Source organism: Gigantopelta aegis, chromosome 4 (assembly GCF_016097555.1).
Source record: "Gigantopelta aegis isolate Gae_Host chromosome 4, Gae_host_genome, whole genome shotgun sequence".
Classification (NCBI taxonomy): Eukaryota; Metazoa; Mollusca; class Gastropoda; order Neomphalida; family Peltospiridae; genus Gigantopelta; species Gigantopelta aegis.
Genome location: NC_054702.1, coordinates 116,418,877 through 116,435,920, shown reverse-complemented (window position 1 = coordinate 116,435,920; position 17,044 = coordinate 116,418,877). Strand labels below are relative to the sequence as shown.

At 35.0% G+C, this 17,044-nt stretch overlaps 2 protein-coding genes across 3 annotated transcripts in view; one reads left to right on the top strand and one right to left on the bottom strand.

Annotated features, from left to right (window-relative positions):
* The window catches only part of LOC121371873 (zinc transporter ZIP9-like), a 28,393-nt gene extending 26,651 nt beyond the window's left edge, over window positions 1-1,742 (bottom strand). Inside the window, exon 1 of the mRNA XM_041498084.1 lies at window positions 1,520-1,742. Coding sequence (XP_041354018.1) covers window positions 1,520-1,615 — 96 coding nt within the window. The 5' untranslated portion in view covers window positions 1,616-1,742. The remainder of the gene's footprint in view (window positions 1-1,519) is intronic.
* On the top strand, window positions 1,540-14,957 carry LOC121371874 (enhancer of rudimentary homolog). Of its 2 annotated transcripts, none has more exons than XM_041498085.1 (4): window positions 1,540-1,587; window positions 3,821-3,908; window positions 9,526-9,646; window positions 12,770-14,957. In XM_041498085.1, the coding sequence occupies exons 1-4, from the start codon at window positions 1,582-1,584 to the stop codon at window positions 12,864-12,866; spliced, it is 312 nt and encodes a 103-aa protein (XP_041354019.1). In that variant the 5' UTR covers window positions 1,540-1,581; the 3' UTR covers window positions 12,867-14,957. The 2 variants fall into 2 exon arrangements, with proteins under 2 accessions (XP_041354019.1, XP_041354020.1); XM_041498086.1 differs by lacking the exon at window positions 1,540-1,587 and adding an exon at window positions 1,833-1,917.
* Window positions 14,958-17,044: the final 2,087 nt, after the last annotated feature.

Genomic DNA, 17,044 nt, shown 5'->3' with positions numbered 1-17,044 from the left:
TGAAAAGTTTAAGTTTATAATTAAATGTGCCTCCATAAATCATCGCTCCACTGAATAATCCGGTTGACAGTTCATTCAAGTTTTCTACGTGAGGAGACGGCATTGTTGCTAAAGTCGACGACAGTCACTTTTCGAACCCTTGTTTTGGCTTCGTACACAATAAATATAGCATATCTTACCGTAATTTCACTAGAAATCCATATTTCGTAAAAGGTGCAATTTTTTAATCACAAGATTTTGTTCAAAGACATCCAGGTGCATTAGTAATGTTAAGAAAAAAATAAAATCAATAGCAATTTTACATTGGAATTTTTCCAAAAAGGAAACGTCATGTACCCAGTTTATGGTTATTGTAAGGTGATGCAAAGTGACGTCATTGGAATACTGACGTTATTTAAATTCAAAATTAGCTGTATTATTACAATGCTGTGTCACATTAAAATAAAAACTAGTCTACTAACCTTGACCCCTGTCAAATTCCCATAACAAGCAGACAACGCTGTTTACAGGTCGGTATTTTTTTTTTTAAATTCATAATTCTAGACAAAATATTAATCTGAAGTTTTGAAAGATGAAAGAAATAAAATGTACCTTTTGTCAAATATATCATATCACAAAATTACGGTTGGAGATGGTTTATTTATTGAAAAAGAATAAGAATTGTGTACGATGTAACGAAGCCAAAATAAGGGTCCAAAAAGTGACTGTCGTCGACCTTAACTATCGTGGATTAAAAGCTCGTTGGTTAGTAGTGTTCCCATCTCAAGTTTTGGTATCGCGCTCATTAAATTGTAAATATTTGTCACCGTTTTCGTCTGTTTTCAGTTCAAATTTTCCACAAAATAACATTTTAAACAAACCAAGCACAATCTTTGTTTACATATCGCGGACATTCCCAGTAACCATGTGCTATAAATAGTAGCGTTGAATACAGTATAGTTCCGGCAGTCGAGTTGAATACGGAAAGTTGTATTCAATTCTTGTATTCAGAGCTGTATTTATATAGTAAGATTTAATGGGTATGTAATAAAATCAAATATTAAATGGGTTTATAACAAAAGAATTGCTCTTTGGCTACGAAAAAGTATGCTTTTTGGTGACGAAAAGGTATGCTTTTTGGTTACGAAACGGCATGCTTCAGTGATGCACAGCACATAATTGCTCATTTAATGCTTATAAATAAAAGATACTCAGCCTATGATATGGAGTGATTATTACAACACATTTTTTGCTAAATGTTACAATATGTTTGTAATATAACATTATAATTGTGTATTTAAAAAATATATTAATGTTAGGTGTAATGTATGACATTATTTAATTGGTTACGAACTGGTATGCTAGTGGTTACGAAACGGTATGGTACGAACGGGGTTGGGTACGAAACGTCTAGAATTTAGAAACCAATCTACACGTTGTATTCTATTGGGGGCCCCAAATGGGTGTATTTATTTTCAATGAAATAAATTGTATTCGATAACTTGAACAAGTATGTATGTTATGTATTTGACAATTTTACCTCGGAGAAAGTAAAGGCAAGTGGAATTACACCTGCTAGGTAACAACCGACAAGCATTGCCAATGACAGTAAGATCAAGGTCCAGACTTCGTCCATATTTCTGATATTCTTGATTCAAAGCAACCACGTACAAAACATGTTATAGTTCTTCCGACTGACGGCAGGTGGCGATTTGTATACACTTGATTATTTACATGTCTTTTATTATTTATTTTATGCTGTTAAAAATAATATAATTAGTATAATAAAAATAGTACTGCAAAATAGTCAAATTATATTTAAACTTTTATATTAATTTGTAAAATCACGAATTGACGACAAATACCAACTTCCGGTTGATAACGAAGTGTGGCATTTTATTGTAAAAAGGCTAAAATTAATCAAATATCAAGATAATGGTAATGTTCTATTGCTTTTAAAAGCGTGCATACTACAATTTCTTGTCTTATTCATGCAGAATGCACTAAGTTATCTCAAAAGTTAATGCAAGCTACACACGATCTGAGGTCGAATTTTAAAATTGGGTTGCCCGGTGGTAGGGACGGCAAGTGTTGACACTGTTTCCTTCAATTTAATAACAGAAATAAGGGCACCGAGGCAAACATTTCCTTTAAAGCACAGGCTCGAAGGAAACTTACTTTCTATCAAGAAATTATTTCACTTTTGTGCCGTGGACTAGATTAATCAGGTTGAAGAAAAATGAATGCTGGTCAATTTGATCTAAAAGCGACTTGCCCAGAACTTTACTGTCCGTAAATAATTGTGACAAAATTAAACATGCATGTCTACAACTTGTGTCATTTATTTATTAATATTAGGCCTACACTGAAACTCCGCTATTATTAATATCAGATAAAAAAAAAGGAAAAATATCCGCCTGGTCCCCCCCTCCCCTAACCCCAACCCCAACCCCAACCCCAAACCCAAACCCAAACCCAAACCCAGTTGACAAACAGTATGGGCGAGTTGACCTGCTTCCACAAAAATCGGTTTAGGTTTTTTTTAGTTAAATATATCACTGTTAAGTCATGCTATTTGGGAACACCCCCCCCCCCCCCCCCCCCCCCCCCCATTTTAAAGTAATATGCCACCTACCATTTGTTAACATTCCCAGTTTCATAGTTACAATGCAGACAGTCGAGCAGCCAAAATTAAAAAAATATCCTATATTATTTGTTACGTTTTATCTTCGAAATTAATTTGTTTTCACATGAACCAAAATAGGGCAAAAACATTTAAAATTATTTCCGTGCTTATATGCAATTACAGTTCAATCATGATGTCCTGGGCACACACCTCAGCTATCTGGGCTATCTATCCAGGACAGTGGGTTAGTGGTTCATGAGAGAAGAGAATGTATTGGTCTTACACCTACCCACTGAGTCATTAAACCTTGCTCTGGGTAGGAATTGGTACCGGGCTGCGAACTCTGTACCTACCAGCCTTATGCCCAATGGCCTACACCACCGAGGCCGGTTTCTTAATTTATGGGGTCTTAATTGACATCAGTTGTATGATTAAGTTTTTGAAATCGGATTAGGTCCAAAATATTATGGCAACTTCTCACTAAGGATAACCAATTTATTTTTCATGCTGGGGTTGTCGTTAAACATCTATTCTATTCAATTTTCACTATGGCTAGTAACATGGCGACTTGAGCCGACTTTTGGTGAAGAAAACAATCATTTCACCAGCTAGATTAGGGCCTGTATTATATTTGATTTTGTAGTTTCATCTCGTGTAAGTTTGACCGGCCTCGGTGGTTAGGCCATCGGTCTACAGGCTGGTAGGTACTGGGTTCGGATCCCAGTCGAGGCATGGGATTTTTAATTCAGATACCGACTCCAAACCCTGAGTGAGTGCTCCGTAAGGCTCAGTGGGTAGGTGTAAACCACTTGCATCGACCAGTGGTCCATACTGGTTCAACAAAGGCCATGGTTTGTGCTATCCTGCCTGTGGGAAGTGCAAATAAAATATCCCTTGCTGCTAATTGGAAAGAGTAGCCCATGTGTGGTCCGTAACCATATTTCTGACGCCATATAACTGTAAAATAAAATGTGCGTCGTTAAATAAAACATTTCTTTCTTTCTTTGTCATGTAAGTTTGCTAGTTTTGGAGCAGTTTTTAGTTTTGCTACTTTTAGTGTCATACAATTTTGATTGTTTTTATTTTGTTTGTTGTTGCATCTTTTTTTAACTGTAAAAAAAAATTGTCGTTTATTATTGCTATTTTAGATACATTTTTACTTCATTTCAGACTTGTACATTGTTGATGCTATTTTTAATTTTTATCTCATTTCAGTCTCATACAATTTTATTAGTGCAGCCCCACCTGAGACCAGACACAAGAACATACAGTGATTATGAGACAATCAACGAGTGTTTGGAAGGTACTCATCAGGTTATGTGTTGTGTCTGTAAAAACAGAGATGTGTCCATCTTCAAGGGGTTTTAAACTGATATGTACACCTGAAACGTTCTCATCTCAAAAACGTGTAGAAGAACCCACTCAGTAATTGCATTATCAGGACCTGGACAGGGCTTCTAGAATTTTTATAAAATCCACTAGCTATGGGATCAGTGATTTTAAAAATTTACTAGCCATGATTAAAAATTCACTAGCCCTACTTTACTTTACTTTAAGTTATATAATTTTACTAATCAATAGTAATAATCAGATATGTCACATAAAGAGGTAGATAGAGCTTAAAAACACTAACACTTGGTGTTGGTGGGGGCAGGATATATATTTACAAAATAGACTAACTGCAGCATTTGACCAAAAAAAATTCACTAGCCATTGGGCATTGCAATAGTAGTTATTTACTAGCCCAGCATTAAATATCATTAGCCATGGGAGTGGGGCTACCATAATCTAGAAGCCCTAGGACCAGTAATGGTCGATAAGTTTTACTTTTATTGTTCAAGTGGCCTTTTCACATTAAGGCAAATAATTCATACTTATCCAAGGGTTCATACCACAGTTTACTAGTTGACTCCGCCAGTATTCCTACTAGTTTATTGGCCTGTAGTACAGTATAATATTGTTATAATACAACCTTAATTTCAAATGATCAGCCTCGTTCCCCATCTCTCAACACACGTCTTTAAATGTTTTAGGTTAAATATAACTAATGAGTATATGTACATTATCTTTCAAAGTAAAATGCTGTTTGAGAAAAGAAATCATCTGTGCTGTGAGGTGTATAATTGTTTAAATAATGAAAGATTGGAAGCCAAATGAGGCTGCTACAGCAGCCTGACGCATACTGATGAGCACTGTAAATAAGAAAGTGAAAAATATATATATCATTGACATACAGACGTTCATTCTGTGTTGGACAAACACAAAATATGGAAGTCTATCCAAAATAGGAGGTTCCCCATCGCACTGTTGGCGATATATGGCAGACATTCATTCTGTGTTGGACAAACACAAAATATGGAAGTCTATCCAAAATGGGAGGTTCCCCATCGCACTGTTGGCGATATATGGCAGGACATAGCTCATAGGTAAAGAGGTCCCCATCAGTAGACGTATTGGGCTATTTTTTGTTCCAGTCAGTACTTGACAACTGGTGTTTGGGATGGTACATATAAAAGATCCCTTGCTGCTAATAATATGTCAGATATATACAACCATACATAAAATGTGTTAAAGTTACATTCTCTTGTTACCATATTATAACATGTACAAATATGAAATACAAGCTCAAGTGCACTTTTAAAAAACTTGTGTGTGTGTTCGCTATGAATGGTGATCGACAAAAGTGTACGCTAGATTCGTCGCCTGTGCCGCCATAACTCGGCAAAGCACAAACGACAGCCTGTTGTCAGTTTCAGTTAACACGTGCGTTTGCTGATTTCAAATTGTAGGGTTCATCTCAAAAAATTAAAAGAGAAATCTTGCGCTGTACGAAGAACGTTCGGTTGAGAATAGAGTCTTTCGTTAAAACCGGTTTGATCTTGACAACGTATTATCGACAATCGTACAGGTCTTCCTATTTCAGAATTAATATTTTATAAAGTGTTTGTAGAACTTTCAAAGTTTAGTTTGTATACTAGTAACAAATTAATTAATTAATGTATATATTTTTAAAAATAAAATATACTAAAGTAGACAATGAACGTTTTCACTTTTTTAATTTTACACCGGCCTCGGTGGCATCGTGGTTAGGCCATCGGTCTACAGGCTGGTAGGTACGAGACAATCAAGGCTCAATGGGTAGGTGTAAACCACTTGCACCGACCAGTGTTCCATAACTGGTTCAACAAAGGCCATGGTTTGTGCTATCCTGCCTGTGGGAAGTGCAAATAAAAGATCCCTTGCTGCTAATTGGAAAGCATAGCCCATGTAGTGGCGACAGCTGGTTTCCTCTCAAAATCTGTGTGGTCCTTAACCATATGTCTGACGCCATATGACCGTTAATAAAATGTGTTGAGTGCGTCGTTAAATAAAACATTTCTTTCTTTCTTTCTTAATTTTACGTGTTAAAATCGACAAATTCAAATAAATATTCTTTCGTTTGGAAAGGGTAAAGTTAGGGGTGTGTGTGTGTTTAACCACATCAAAGTTAGAGCATATTGATGTAATAATCATCCAACGCCATACAACCGTAAATAAAATGTGTTGAGTGCATCGTTAAATAAAAAATATCCTCTCCTTCCTTCCATCTGCTGTTGGATGTTTAACATTTGGTAATTTTGACATAATCTTAGAGAGGAATCGGGTGCATGTGCAGGGGGAGGGTATTGGAGGTCGAAACCCTTACTTGCCCAAGCTTAAAAAAAATTGAAATGTATTTTCTGGGGGAGCATGGCCCCATATAAACTTTGCTCAACACAGTCTATAACCCCAACCCCGCTGAAATCCCTGCACACACGCCTTGGAAACCCACTACATTTTTTTTTTATCAAGGGATAGTTTATATTTACCATCCCACAGACAGGATATCACATACCATGGTCTTTTATATACCCGCCAATGGGGATCGATCCTAGACTGACTGCGCATTTCCAAAAAACATCTTTTTAGTAATGAATAAAAATAACATAGTCTTGAAAAATGTTACGTAAATCAAACACACTACCCTCTTCCTCTACCCCTAGAGCGCGTTATGTAATTAGTAACACCCCCTTACATGTAACGCGTATGCCAACAGCTGCCCACTGTCAAAATTTCAAGGCAAATTCCTCCACCCACTGACCCCTGGAAAGGGGTTGTACCATACCTCTATGGATATAAATATGTTTTGGAGATAAGAGACGACCCCCTCAGTCAAAACAGTTAAATTTGTTAAAAAATTGTGAAATCTCACGTGATCTCTTGTTGGGGAATTCCACACTTGTGATAAGCCAACGAAAGCATGTCAAAAGTGTCCCACTTTCGAAAAACTGGCTTTGTTTTTGACCTGGATAAGCCAGCGGAGTGCGGCGTCATACATGCATCAAATGTAATTGGATTTTCTGTTCTATATGCTTAAATAATAAAAATATTCCGGATACTGCCGCTTTAAATTTCTTTTTTTTAACTTGTCCATCAAAATTTCCACATTTATTTGGGGAGTGGAGTAATAATTTCTGCTTTCTGCTCATTTAAAAATTGTTTCACCCTTAAAAACAGTTTCTGTTAGATATGACCATCATATATGGACATCAAACCAATTAACTTGCAATGTAAGCCAATGCATGTAAGTATAACATTTTGCAGTTTAAAGGGACACGCCCTAGTTGTTAACCATTACGCCGTTGTTTTTCCGCTATTAAACCCATTTTCTCACAAATAAAATTGCACTTTACTTACATTTTATTATTTAGAATATACATTTCCATTCACCTGAAGTGTTTTTTGGTAATCCTGGTGTTTGTAATACCACAAAATGCATTTTTCGTATTTCTTAAAAATGCACGCACGTCTGAGAAAAAAATGTTGAGCATACAAGGTCTAATCTATTTTTAGAGGGCATCTTCCCCTTTCAACGTCACAGACGTTGGTATACCATGTGACCATTATCATTTTGGTTCGGTTTGTTTTCTCGTGCACGGTTCACGCAATCAACATCCGATTTGTTGTCGTTTGCTTGTCGTTCATTTGTGAGGTTTTTCTTCACAGTTCGTTAACATTTTCATTAACAGTAAAGTTCAGACAATTAAGTATCGCAATACAAAACGTTGCAAACCTTTAAAACCAATAATTTTGCTAAGTCTTACGATATTTGGAGAGGGGATATAACCTTGGGGGGTGGGGGTGGGGGGCACAAGCTATATTGTTACCGTTATTTAAATAGAGTAGGAAAAAAAACCCCTTACATTTTCATCCTGGGGAGGGGAAGTGCCTCCCCACCTCTGGTTCCTACAGACTGTACTACTACTACTACCACTACTACCACTATCACTACTACCACTATCACTACTACTACTATCACTATCACTACTACTACTACTACTACTACTACCACCAACAATAATAAACAGTGCATCTAATTGCTAATAACAATAGGTTAGCCACTATTACCCGGTGCCGAATAGCAAATGTAGGCTAATTGCGGTTTATATATAAAATTTATTATTTCAAACACTGTAGTATAGTCAACATGGTCAGTGACGGACTATCATTGTCGTCTTATTCCGATTCAAGTATCATGATTGCTGCAGCAGCCACTTCCTCAACAGAAGCACCCATCTTGGTAAAGTAACTTCCTGTTCCAAACTCATTCCTTTCACTGTCCAGGACAGAACAGTTGGAACATGTCCAGGAGAGATGAAAGGAATGCAGCCCAAGTCTGTGTGCACTCTGGGAAATTTGTTGTAACATAGGCATTTCTGTGTTTCGAGCGACATCTACCGGTGACATCAGAATACTAACTTTCAAAATTATTTCAAGTAATTGGGTCACGGGTATTCCCATGGTATTTATCGATATAAAACCTGCTTTTTCACTCTATTTTATAAAAACGTGATCTAAGTGTGTAGATTAACCAAAATTAGAATTAATTTTCACGGGCTGAAACTAGGGCGTGCGACTTTAAATGTAGTTACAGATTAAAATGTCAGATGATGGTGTTTTATCATATACAGGAAACATTTTGTTTTCAAAATCTTGATTAGCGATATTTCTAGTCAATTGAAAATTGATTAGCAACTACTGTTTAATGTTTTAAAATTGTGTAGCGATCTTTAAAAATTGCATAACAAATTGCAATGCAATACTGAACAAATTGTTCCCTGCATCATGTAAAAATTACTTGCATGTTATATGTCAATTGTGCAGTGAAAATAACTTTATTTGTTTAGCGTAGCATGCATGTATTTACCTACTAGTTGTTTGCACCTGGATGATAGTGAATGATTTCTGTTGTGTTGCAGGTATCTGTAAGATCTACTAGTTGTCTGCACCTGGATGATATTGAATGATTTCTGTTGTGTTGCAGGTATCTGTAAGATCTACTAGTTGTCTGCACCTGGATGATGGTGAATACTTTCTGTTGTGTTGCAGTTATCTGTAAGATCTACTAGTTGTCTGCACCTGGATGATAGTGAATGATTTCTGTTGTGTTGCAGGTATCTGTAAGATCTAACCGGCGTTGTGGTAGGCCATCGGTCTACAGGCTGGTAGGTACTGGGTTCGGATCCCAGTCGAGGCATGGGATTTTTAATCCAGATACTGACTCCAAACCCTGAGTGAGTGCTCCGCAAGGCTCAATGGGTAGGTGTAAACCACTTGCACCGACCAGTGATCCATAATTGGTTCAACAAAGGCCATGGTTTGTGCTATCCTGCCTGTGGGAAGCGCAAATAAAAGATCCCTTGCTGCTAATCGGAAGAGTAGCCCATATAGTGGCGACAGCGGGTTTCCTCTCAAAATCTGTGTGGTCCTTAACCATATGTCTGACGCCATATAACCGTAAATAAAATGTATTGAGTGCGTCGTTAAATAAAACATTTCTTTCTTTTTGTAAGTAGTTGTGTGCATCTGGATGATAGTGAATGATTTCTGTTGTGTTGCAGGTATCTGTAAGATCTTTGAGGAACATCTGAAGAGGATGAACCCAAACATGTCATCCATCACGTACGACATCAGTCAGCTGTTTGACTTTGTAGACCAACTGGCAGACCTCAGTTGTCTGGTGTAAGTACTCTACACTATTTTATTATTTACGTAAAAATATTTTCCAAATCTCATCTATCAATGTTTACACCTTAAATGATTTGCTTCCAATAATGATTAATTAATGGGAACTAAATATTTCTAACATTAAAGGCAAAATGTCACGGATTTAAGGACCTTATTTCTCTAAAAATGGATAATAAATAAAAATTACTTTAATTGATGGAAACCAAATCTAGCTATCGCATCACCTTAACTGAACCATGATGGAGTGAAATCCATGTCATCCCTTCTCGGCAATTTTAGTTTTTGAATTATGGACCATTGCCATAATTCAATTATTTTTACAAAATGTCATTAATAAATGGAGTATGGTGGTTATGAAGATGGTTGTATAAGGTACATTTAGGGACAAATCAAATTATTTTTGTTCAGGTAATATTTTGTTAGACCATTAAATAGGTCAGTGGTCTGTGACAATATGCCTTTAACTAAATAATTTAAAACATTTTAGTTTGTTTAGTTGTTAATGCTCAGGTCTAACTACAGGAATCCAGTTGGTTTTAAATTATTCTTCTAGCCCTATTTACCTGTGAGGGTAGAACTAGAGAACACAGTGTTAAAAAGCACAGGACAATATTTCATAATATTAGGTAACCGGTTTGTGTCATTGTTACCTAGATAACTAATTGTTTGGTTACGTGAATTATACTTGTGTGGAACCAAATCATAATGTGTACTATTACTGTTAACTACACAGACATTCTAAATTGTATATTTTAAACAAATTGATTTTGCAAGTGATACCACATATTTTAAGTGTACAAAATCAGTCTAGAACATAACAAAACATAGAATGCAGCTGTTAATTTTAAAACAGAGCTGTTAACTGTGTAACTGATTGATAGTTTGCATAAGTTTAAATTTGCTTTACTAACACATGAATACAACAATGCTCTTAAAATATTGTGCCATAAAATCTTATTTTTTCATAACTAATCAGTCGCCAAAAACTGCTTCTAAAATACAGTTTCCTAAATCAGATGCCACAGACCTTTAGTGTGATCGTTTGACTTTACTCATAATATTAACCTTACAAGTTAGTGATTAGTGTAAATGCTATGTGAATATACAACACATGAATGAATGTTTAACGACACCCCAGCATGAAAAATACATCAGCTATTGGGTGTCAAACTGTGGTAAAAGCAAAACTAAAGTGAAGAGCAACATGAATATAAAAATACATCAGCTATTGGGTGTCAGACTGTGGTAAAAGCAAAACTAAAGTGATGAGCAACATCAATATAAAAATACATCAGCTATTGGGTGTCAGACGGTGGTAAAAGCAAAACTAAAGTGATGAGCAACATCAATATAAAAATACATCAGCTATTGGGTGTCAAACTGTGGTAAAAGCAAAACTAAAGTGATGAGCAACATCAATATAAAAATACATCAGCTATTGGGTGTCAGACTGTGGTAAAAGCAAAACTAAAGTGATGAGCAACATGAATATAAAAATACATCAGCTATTGGGTGTCAGACTGGTAAAAGCAAAACTAAAGTGATGAGCAACATCAATATAAAAATACATCAGCTATTGGGTGTCAGACTGTGGTAAAAGCAAAACTAAAGTGATGAGCAACATCAATATAAAAATACATCAGCTATTGGGTGTCAGACTGTGGTAAAAGCAAAACTAAAGTGATGAGCAACATCAATATAAAAATACATCAGCTATTGGGTGTCAGACTGTGGTAAAAGCAAAACTAAAGTGATGAGCAACATGAATATAAAAATACATCAGCTATTGGGTGTCAGACTGTGGTAAAAGCAAAACTAAAGTGATGAGCAACATCAATATAAAAATACATCAGCTATTGGGTGTCAGACTGCGGTAAAAAAGAAAACTAAAGTGATGAGCAACATCAATATAAAAATACATCAGCTATTGGGTGTCAGACTGTGGTAAAAGCAAAACTAAAGTGATGAGCAACATGAATATAAAAATACATCAGCTATTGGGTGTCAGACTGTGGTAAAAGCAAAACTAAAGTGATGAGCAACATCAATATAAAAATTCAACAGTTAAATAAAAACAGTGTAAAGAACTGCAAAAATACAAATATCTCGTATATAAAATTAAAATTTATGATAAAAGTCAGTATCACGTAAAAATTGTAGTAAAAGTTCTGGATGGAATCGAAAGGATTCTATCACATTTCATTGTCCAAATATATCTTTTTGAGTTTCTCTGAGATTTGTACACTCCACCACGATGTGAAGAAAGTGACTCTTGTTTGAACTAGGGCTCTCCATGTCCATTGTCAAATTCGCCCATTGCTAATTTTAATACAAAGTAGCTTTGGCTAATAAAATGTTCCTTAAATTAACAACTTTTTAATAATTTTTAAGGAGTACTCTATCTGAAAACTGGCTAAACCTAAATTTGTTCCAATATGAGCCCTGTACAAGTAGGAATGTCCGGCTTCTCCTTGTAGCATTCGTACTGTTCACAAAGATACAGCCGTAATGTTACGAATGAACTCCGAAATAATCAAACTGAGATTTAAGTTACTATGTTTATTCTAGTCACAGTACTTGACCCTGTAGTAGTTGAAAGTTTTAAAATTGACCGTTTTTTACTTTTTAACAGTCCTCACATATAGACAGAATAGTTTGAGAGGACACTTGAACTATTCAAACTATGTTTTAGGTCAAAGCTGTAATTATAAGTAACATAACATCTACTGCATCAAGATAGTGAAAACTATATCTATAAACTGTAGGCATAGTTTCGTTTAGTGTGTTGGACAAAAATCAAACAGTTGAAGGGAAATGCAGTATTCTTTCTGAAAAAGATCGCATGTTGGATTGGTGGTTGTATTTCTGAACGCCCATCAGAAGTTTAACTCACATTTGGCAAGCAGAGTAGTAGTTTCGTAACTCATGACCATTTTTAAAATCTTGATTAGTAACAGTTGATAGTCCTTTAAAAATGTATTAGCATCTATTTAACATTAGAATTGTGTTGTGATCTCTAAAACTTAAAGAGAGAATCACAACACTATACTGGACGTTCTCTATTCCTAGTTTAATTTTTGTTATCAGCATTCAAATACTTGATGTGTTCTCTTGCAGGTTTTCCAAGCAGATTGGGGCGTATGTCCCACACAACAAGGACTGGATCAAAGAGAAGATCTACAACATGCTACGCAAGCAGGCTGGGAAGTCATGATGATCACGTTAAGTGAAAACAGTGTTTGAAATTCGAGCCAACTGTCTGGACAATTTGATTCTCAACTCTGTGTGATTACCGATTCCTGACCCACTTCACCAGGGAACTCTGTGTGAAGTGCATGTCAGCAGTCAAGACATGTAAATCCTGATATGACTTGATAACTCAACTTCGTGTGATTCATTTCTATCAGTTATTAGTGAGACAAAGAAAAACTGCTTTCTGACAGGGCAAAGGTTCATATGTTGAAATCATGGAGTTCCGACAGAAGTTTTTTTTTTTCAGTTTACTATTTGTTTTTAGTTGTTCCTTTTTAGTTGTGTTAATCCAAATGGATAATGGCCTGTCAACTAAAATATGTGGATGAATGGAGATGAGGGTCTTGTAAGAGGTTTAGAATTATACCTTGTGAAATGTCCACTTTATTTTGCATCATAATGTCACAAGGTAGTTGATATTATGATGGTGAGAATATCTTGGATGTTTATATGGTAAAAGTAGTACATAGTTGGACTCAGTATATTTTGGTTTTATTTTCTTCTCTTTTTCATCACTGTCATCGACTAATGTCACTAGTTTGTTAAATTTTATAGTGCTCATAACATTTCCGTAACAGATCTTTTCACTGATCTCCTTTTACAGTAATGTTATCTTTAATAACAGTAACTACTGTGTTTCAAAGATATATGAATTCGACAGTACCTTTGTTTATCAGTTTCACATGCTAAATTTTTTAGTTCAACTACAAGGCATTTTTAGATATTTAGTTGAGTTCCTTACAGGACATTTATTCAGTTACTTAAGTATTATTAATATTTGGAATATTTTCTATTGGTTTCTCATTGAGTCAAGGCAGGGTTTGTTTGTAGTTGTTAGATGTAAATAGATATCACCACATGGGTAAATGGTAGTGATCTGTGCCCCATTCCACGAAGCGATCTTAATAAGCTCACTGTACGGTAGAAGACAGGTTACACTAATGTGTTGTAAAATTGATAAAAGTGAAATATTTTAAATGCAGTTAAATTTATCCCCACAGGCTGGAAATGTAATGATTATTAATGCTAATTCTTACAATGTATTTTAGTAACTAAGAAAGCCGTCTGAATGTCCTATTGAGTGTTGAGTGAAATCTTTATAGCCCCTTTTAAAATATCATTATTTCATATTACATAGCAACAGCAACTGTTGTCGTATTACTGTGAAATAATTTATTTTCAGTCTTAAATGTTCATGTCATTTGCTTTAAAAAAACATTTCATTGGGTACTTAAATTCGTGGATTGAAAAGTTAATAACATGAATTCATATTACATGTATTTCTGTTATGTTATATCCGTTGATTTCACAACAGCCAAAATCGAGATGTTTCATATTACAGCATATTTTAAAATATTTTAGAATTGATATGACATTAGACTTTAAAATGACAAACTTTACGTTTTGATTGGATGTCAAAAATTAATAGTAATTTGGTGAATTTGATCAGAAAATCTTTAGCCAAATTCAACTAACATTTAGCCAAACAGAATTATTTTTTAAAATAGCTATACACATACAAACAACAGATTTCAAATGAGATTTTTTGGCGAATTTGTAATGACATTAAATATATGATATATTTGCGAAATAGAACTTTAAATCGCATTTGGCGAACAACAGTTTCAACCCTGTGCAGCTAAAGCAGTTTCCTGCTCAGTGTATTCTGTACATTAGACATGTTAACCATTCAAGGTAGTGTATTGATGTGACAAGTTGGCACAGGTTGTATTTTGTGTTTTTAATGATACATGAATTTTTAAAATGCCCTCTAGAATATATCAGTTTGAAAGAATGCACACACATTTAATTCTGACATGGTGGTTAATGTTGATATACATATTTCACAATAATTAAACATTTGATTTGGGTATGTTTAACAGTATTGCAGGCACTGCAGTGTTGACAGTAAACAAGGCTACCACATTTTAGTTTGTTTTAGTGTCTTTGTGCCGTATAGGACCAATGGATGTCAAAACAATTATTTTTTAAATTTTTGGCATCAGAGAATTGTCTTTATGATTTGATTGTCAAATAAATATTCTGAAACCAGCTTGTATTGTTTGTGACCTTTTGTTAAAAGCTTTTATGAAAAGCTTTTATGAAATTTTGTCTATCTGTTAACTTCTAGTTTTGATTGAATACTTCTGAATAGATTTAGGTGGATAGCAATTCATCACAAAACAGATTTTAAAGTACTTTTCAGAAATTAATTTTGAAGTATAGCAACCAGTTTCTGTTCATCTTCTACAATTTGGATTGGATACGTCTGGCTTAGTGATCCTCAATTTTCACAAACTACTGGTAATGTTAAAATTTAATTACCAGTCTTTTTTGCTTTATTTTTTAATTAGTAGATGCCTCATACTACCGAGGTAGGGAAAAGTAGGTGTCAGTAGTAGACCCTTGCTGTCGTTTAGTTGTGAGTAGCCATTTAGGAGATAACCAAATAGTTTTCAGTTTGGCACAGATTTATGCCTGCAAACGTCATTTTTGACTTAAGTTGTTGCCCAAGGTAAAATATAACCATTTGCATTAGTGAACAAACAATAACACCTGAAAATATAAAACCTGCATATGGGTGTCTCCATGTTTTTCAACAGATCCAATAGAATATCTAGTGTATTATTATACGCCCATCTATGGGTCGTATTATGGTATGGCATTGTCCGTCCGTCTGTCAACTTTTTCTTGTCCGGACAACATCTTGCATACAGGACCATCAAACCTCACATGTAGGAACAACTTGGGATGGCGGGGTCATGTACTATTACTAGGTCACTGTGACCTACTTTTCAGTCTACTGCACATAACAGTAAATTCTTGTCCACATCATATCTTGCATAAATATAAAAACAAACCCAAACACCAGCGTATTTAATATAGCAATTTTATCTAAAATGTCCCAAATGTACTTACTTTGACTTAAGCAATTTCCAATGTTTTTCAAGTTTTTAATTTGTAGACCTCAATCTTGTTTCTGAAACAAGGCAATACCACTCAAAGCATATATGGCAACATATTAGGCTTGTATTGTTTCACTGACATACCAGGTGTTCTGCTGAACATTCACTATATTAAGTAAACAAGCCATACCTGCAAGACAATGATGAAACGAAACACCCACAATTCTTACAACTACACTCAGGGCTCGAAATGCCAAAATGTGACCCATGTCCTGTTTGGGCGACTTAAATATTAAAAAATAATGGTGTTAGTCGCCCAAATAATATCTTCTTTAGAGCTATAACACATGAGACACTATTAATATTTGTATTCTACATTAAAATCTTGCTTGTGGTTCGCTTACCGTAATTTGTTAACATGCATGATTTTGGGGGCCACCATATTTTTTGGCGAGTTTCGAACCCCGACACTTTGTGCATTTTAAATGGGGACCTATATATGGGATTTAGATTTGTTTTCATGCATATGTAGAGGAAACATTCTGAAAGGTAAAACAAGTGAAGCTAATATAACCAAACAATAGTTGCCCACTAGCACAATGTTGAGTAGTTTCACATGCAATGCTTCAAATTACAAACAACAAAACATCAAGATTATCTTTAATTTTTTTAATAATAAGACTTCATGTACATAATCATTGTCCATGGTATTGTATACACATTTAAAAAAGATTTGTTCAGTTCAAGATGGTGGTAAAAACCCAAACAAATGCTATTCTAAAGAATTCTACATAATTACATATCTCACCTACCATAAACTAGTTCAATGTCGATGACAAATGCATCCATAGAAGTTCATCTTGATGCATGTTTTAAATTTTTTTTAAACTGAACTGTTGACCCCCACCTACAAGACTCGAGTGCGTTACAATTTCTACAGGGGCCAAGGAAACTTCCTGCCAAATTTAGTTGGAAAGGTTGGGTAGTTGTGAAGAAATTAGTTTAAATGCATTAATTACATTCATCTATACAACTGTAAATAAATTTCACTCTTTAAAACATTAATAACATTCACAAATCAGATTAACCATCTTTTCAGGATTTTAAAAAATTGGCTTAATTTCACTCCTTTTGGGACCAGACTATCAGAGATCAGAATGACCAAAATTCATACATTTGGTTGACTTGGGAGCCAAGAACGTTTCTAACAAAATTTGGTTCCAACACGAGTAGT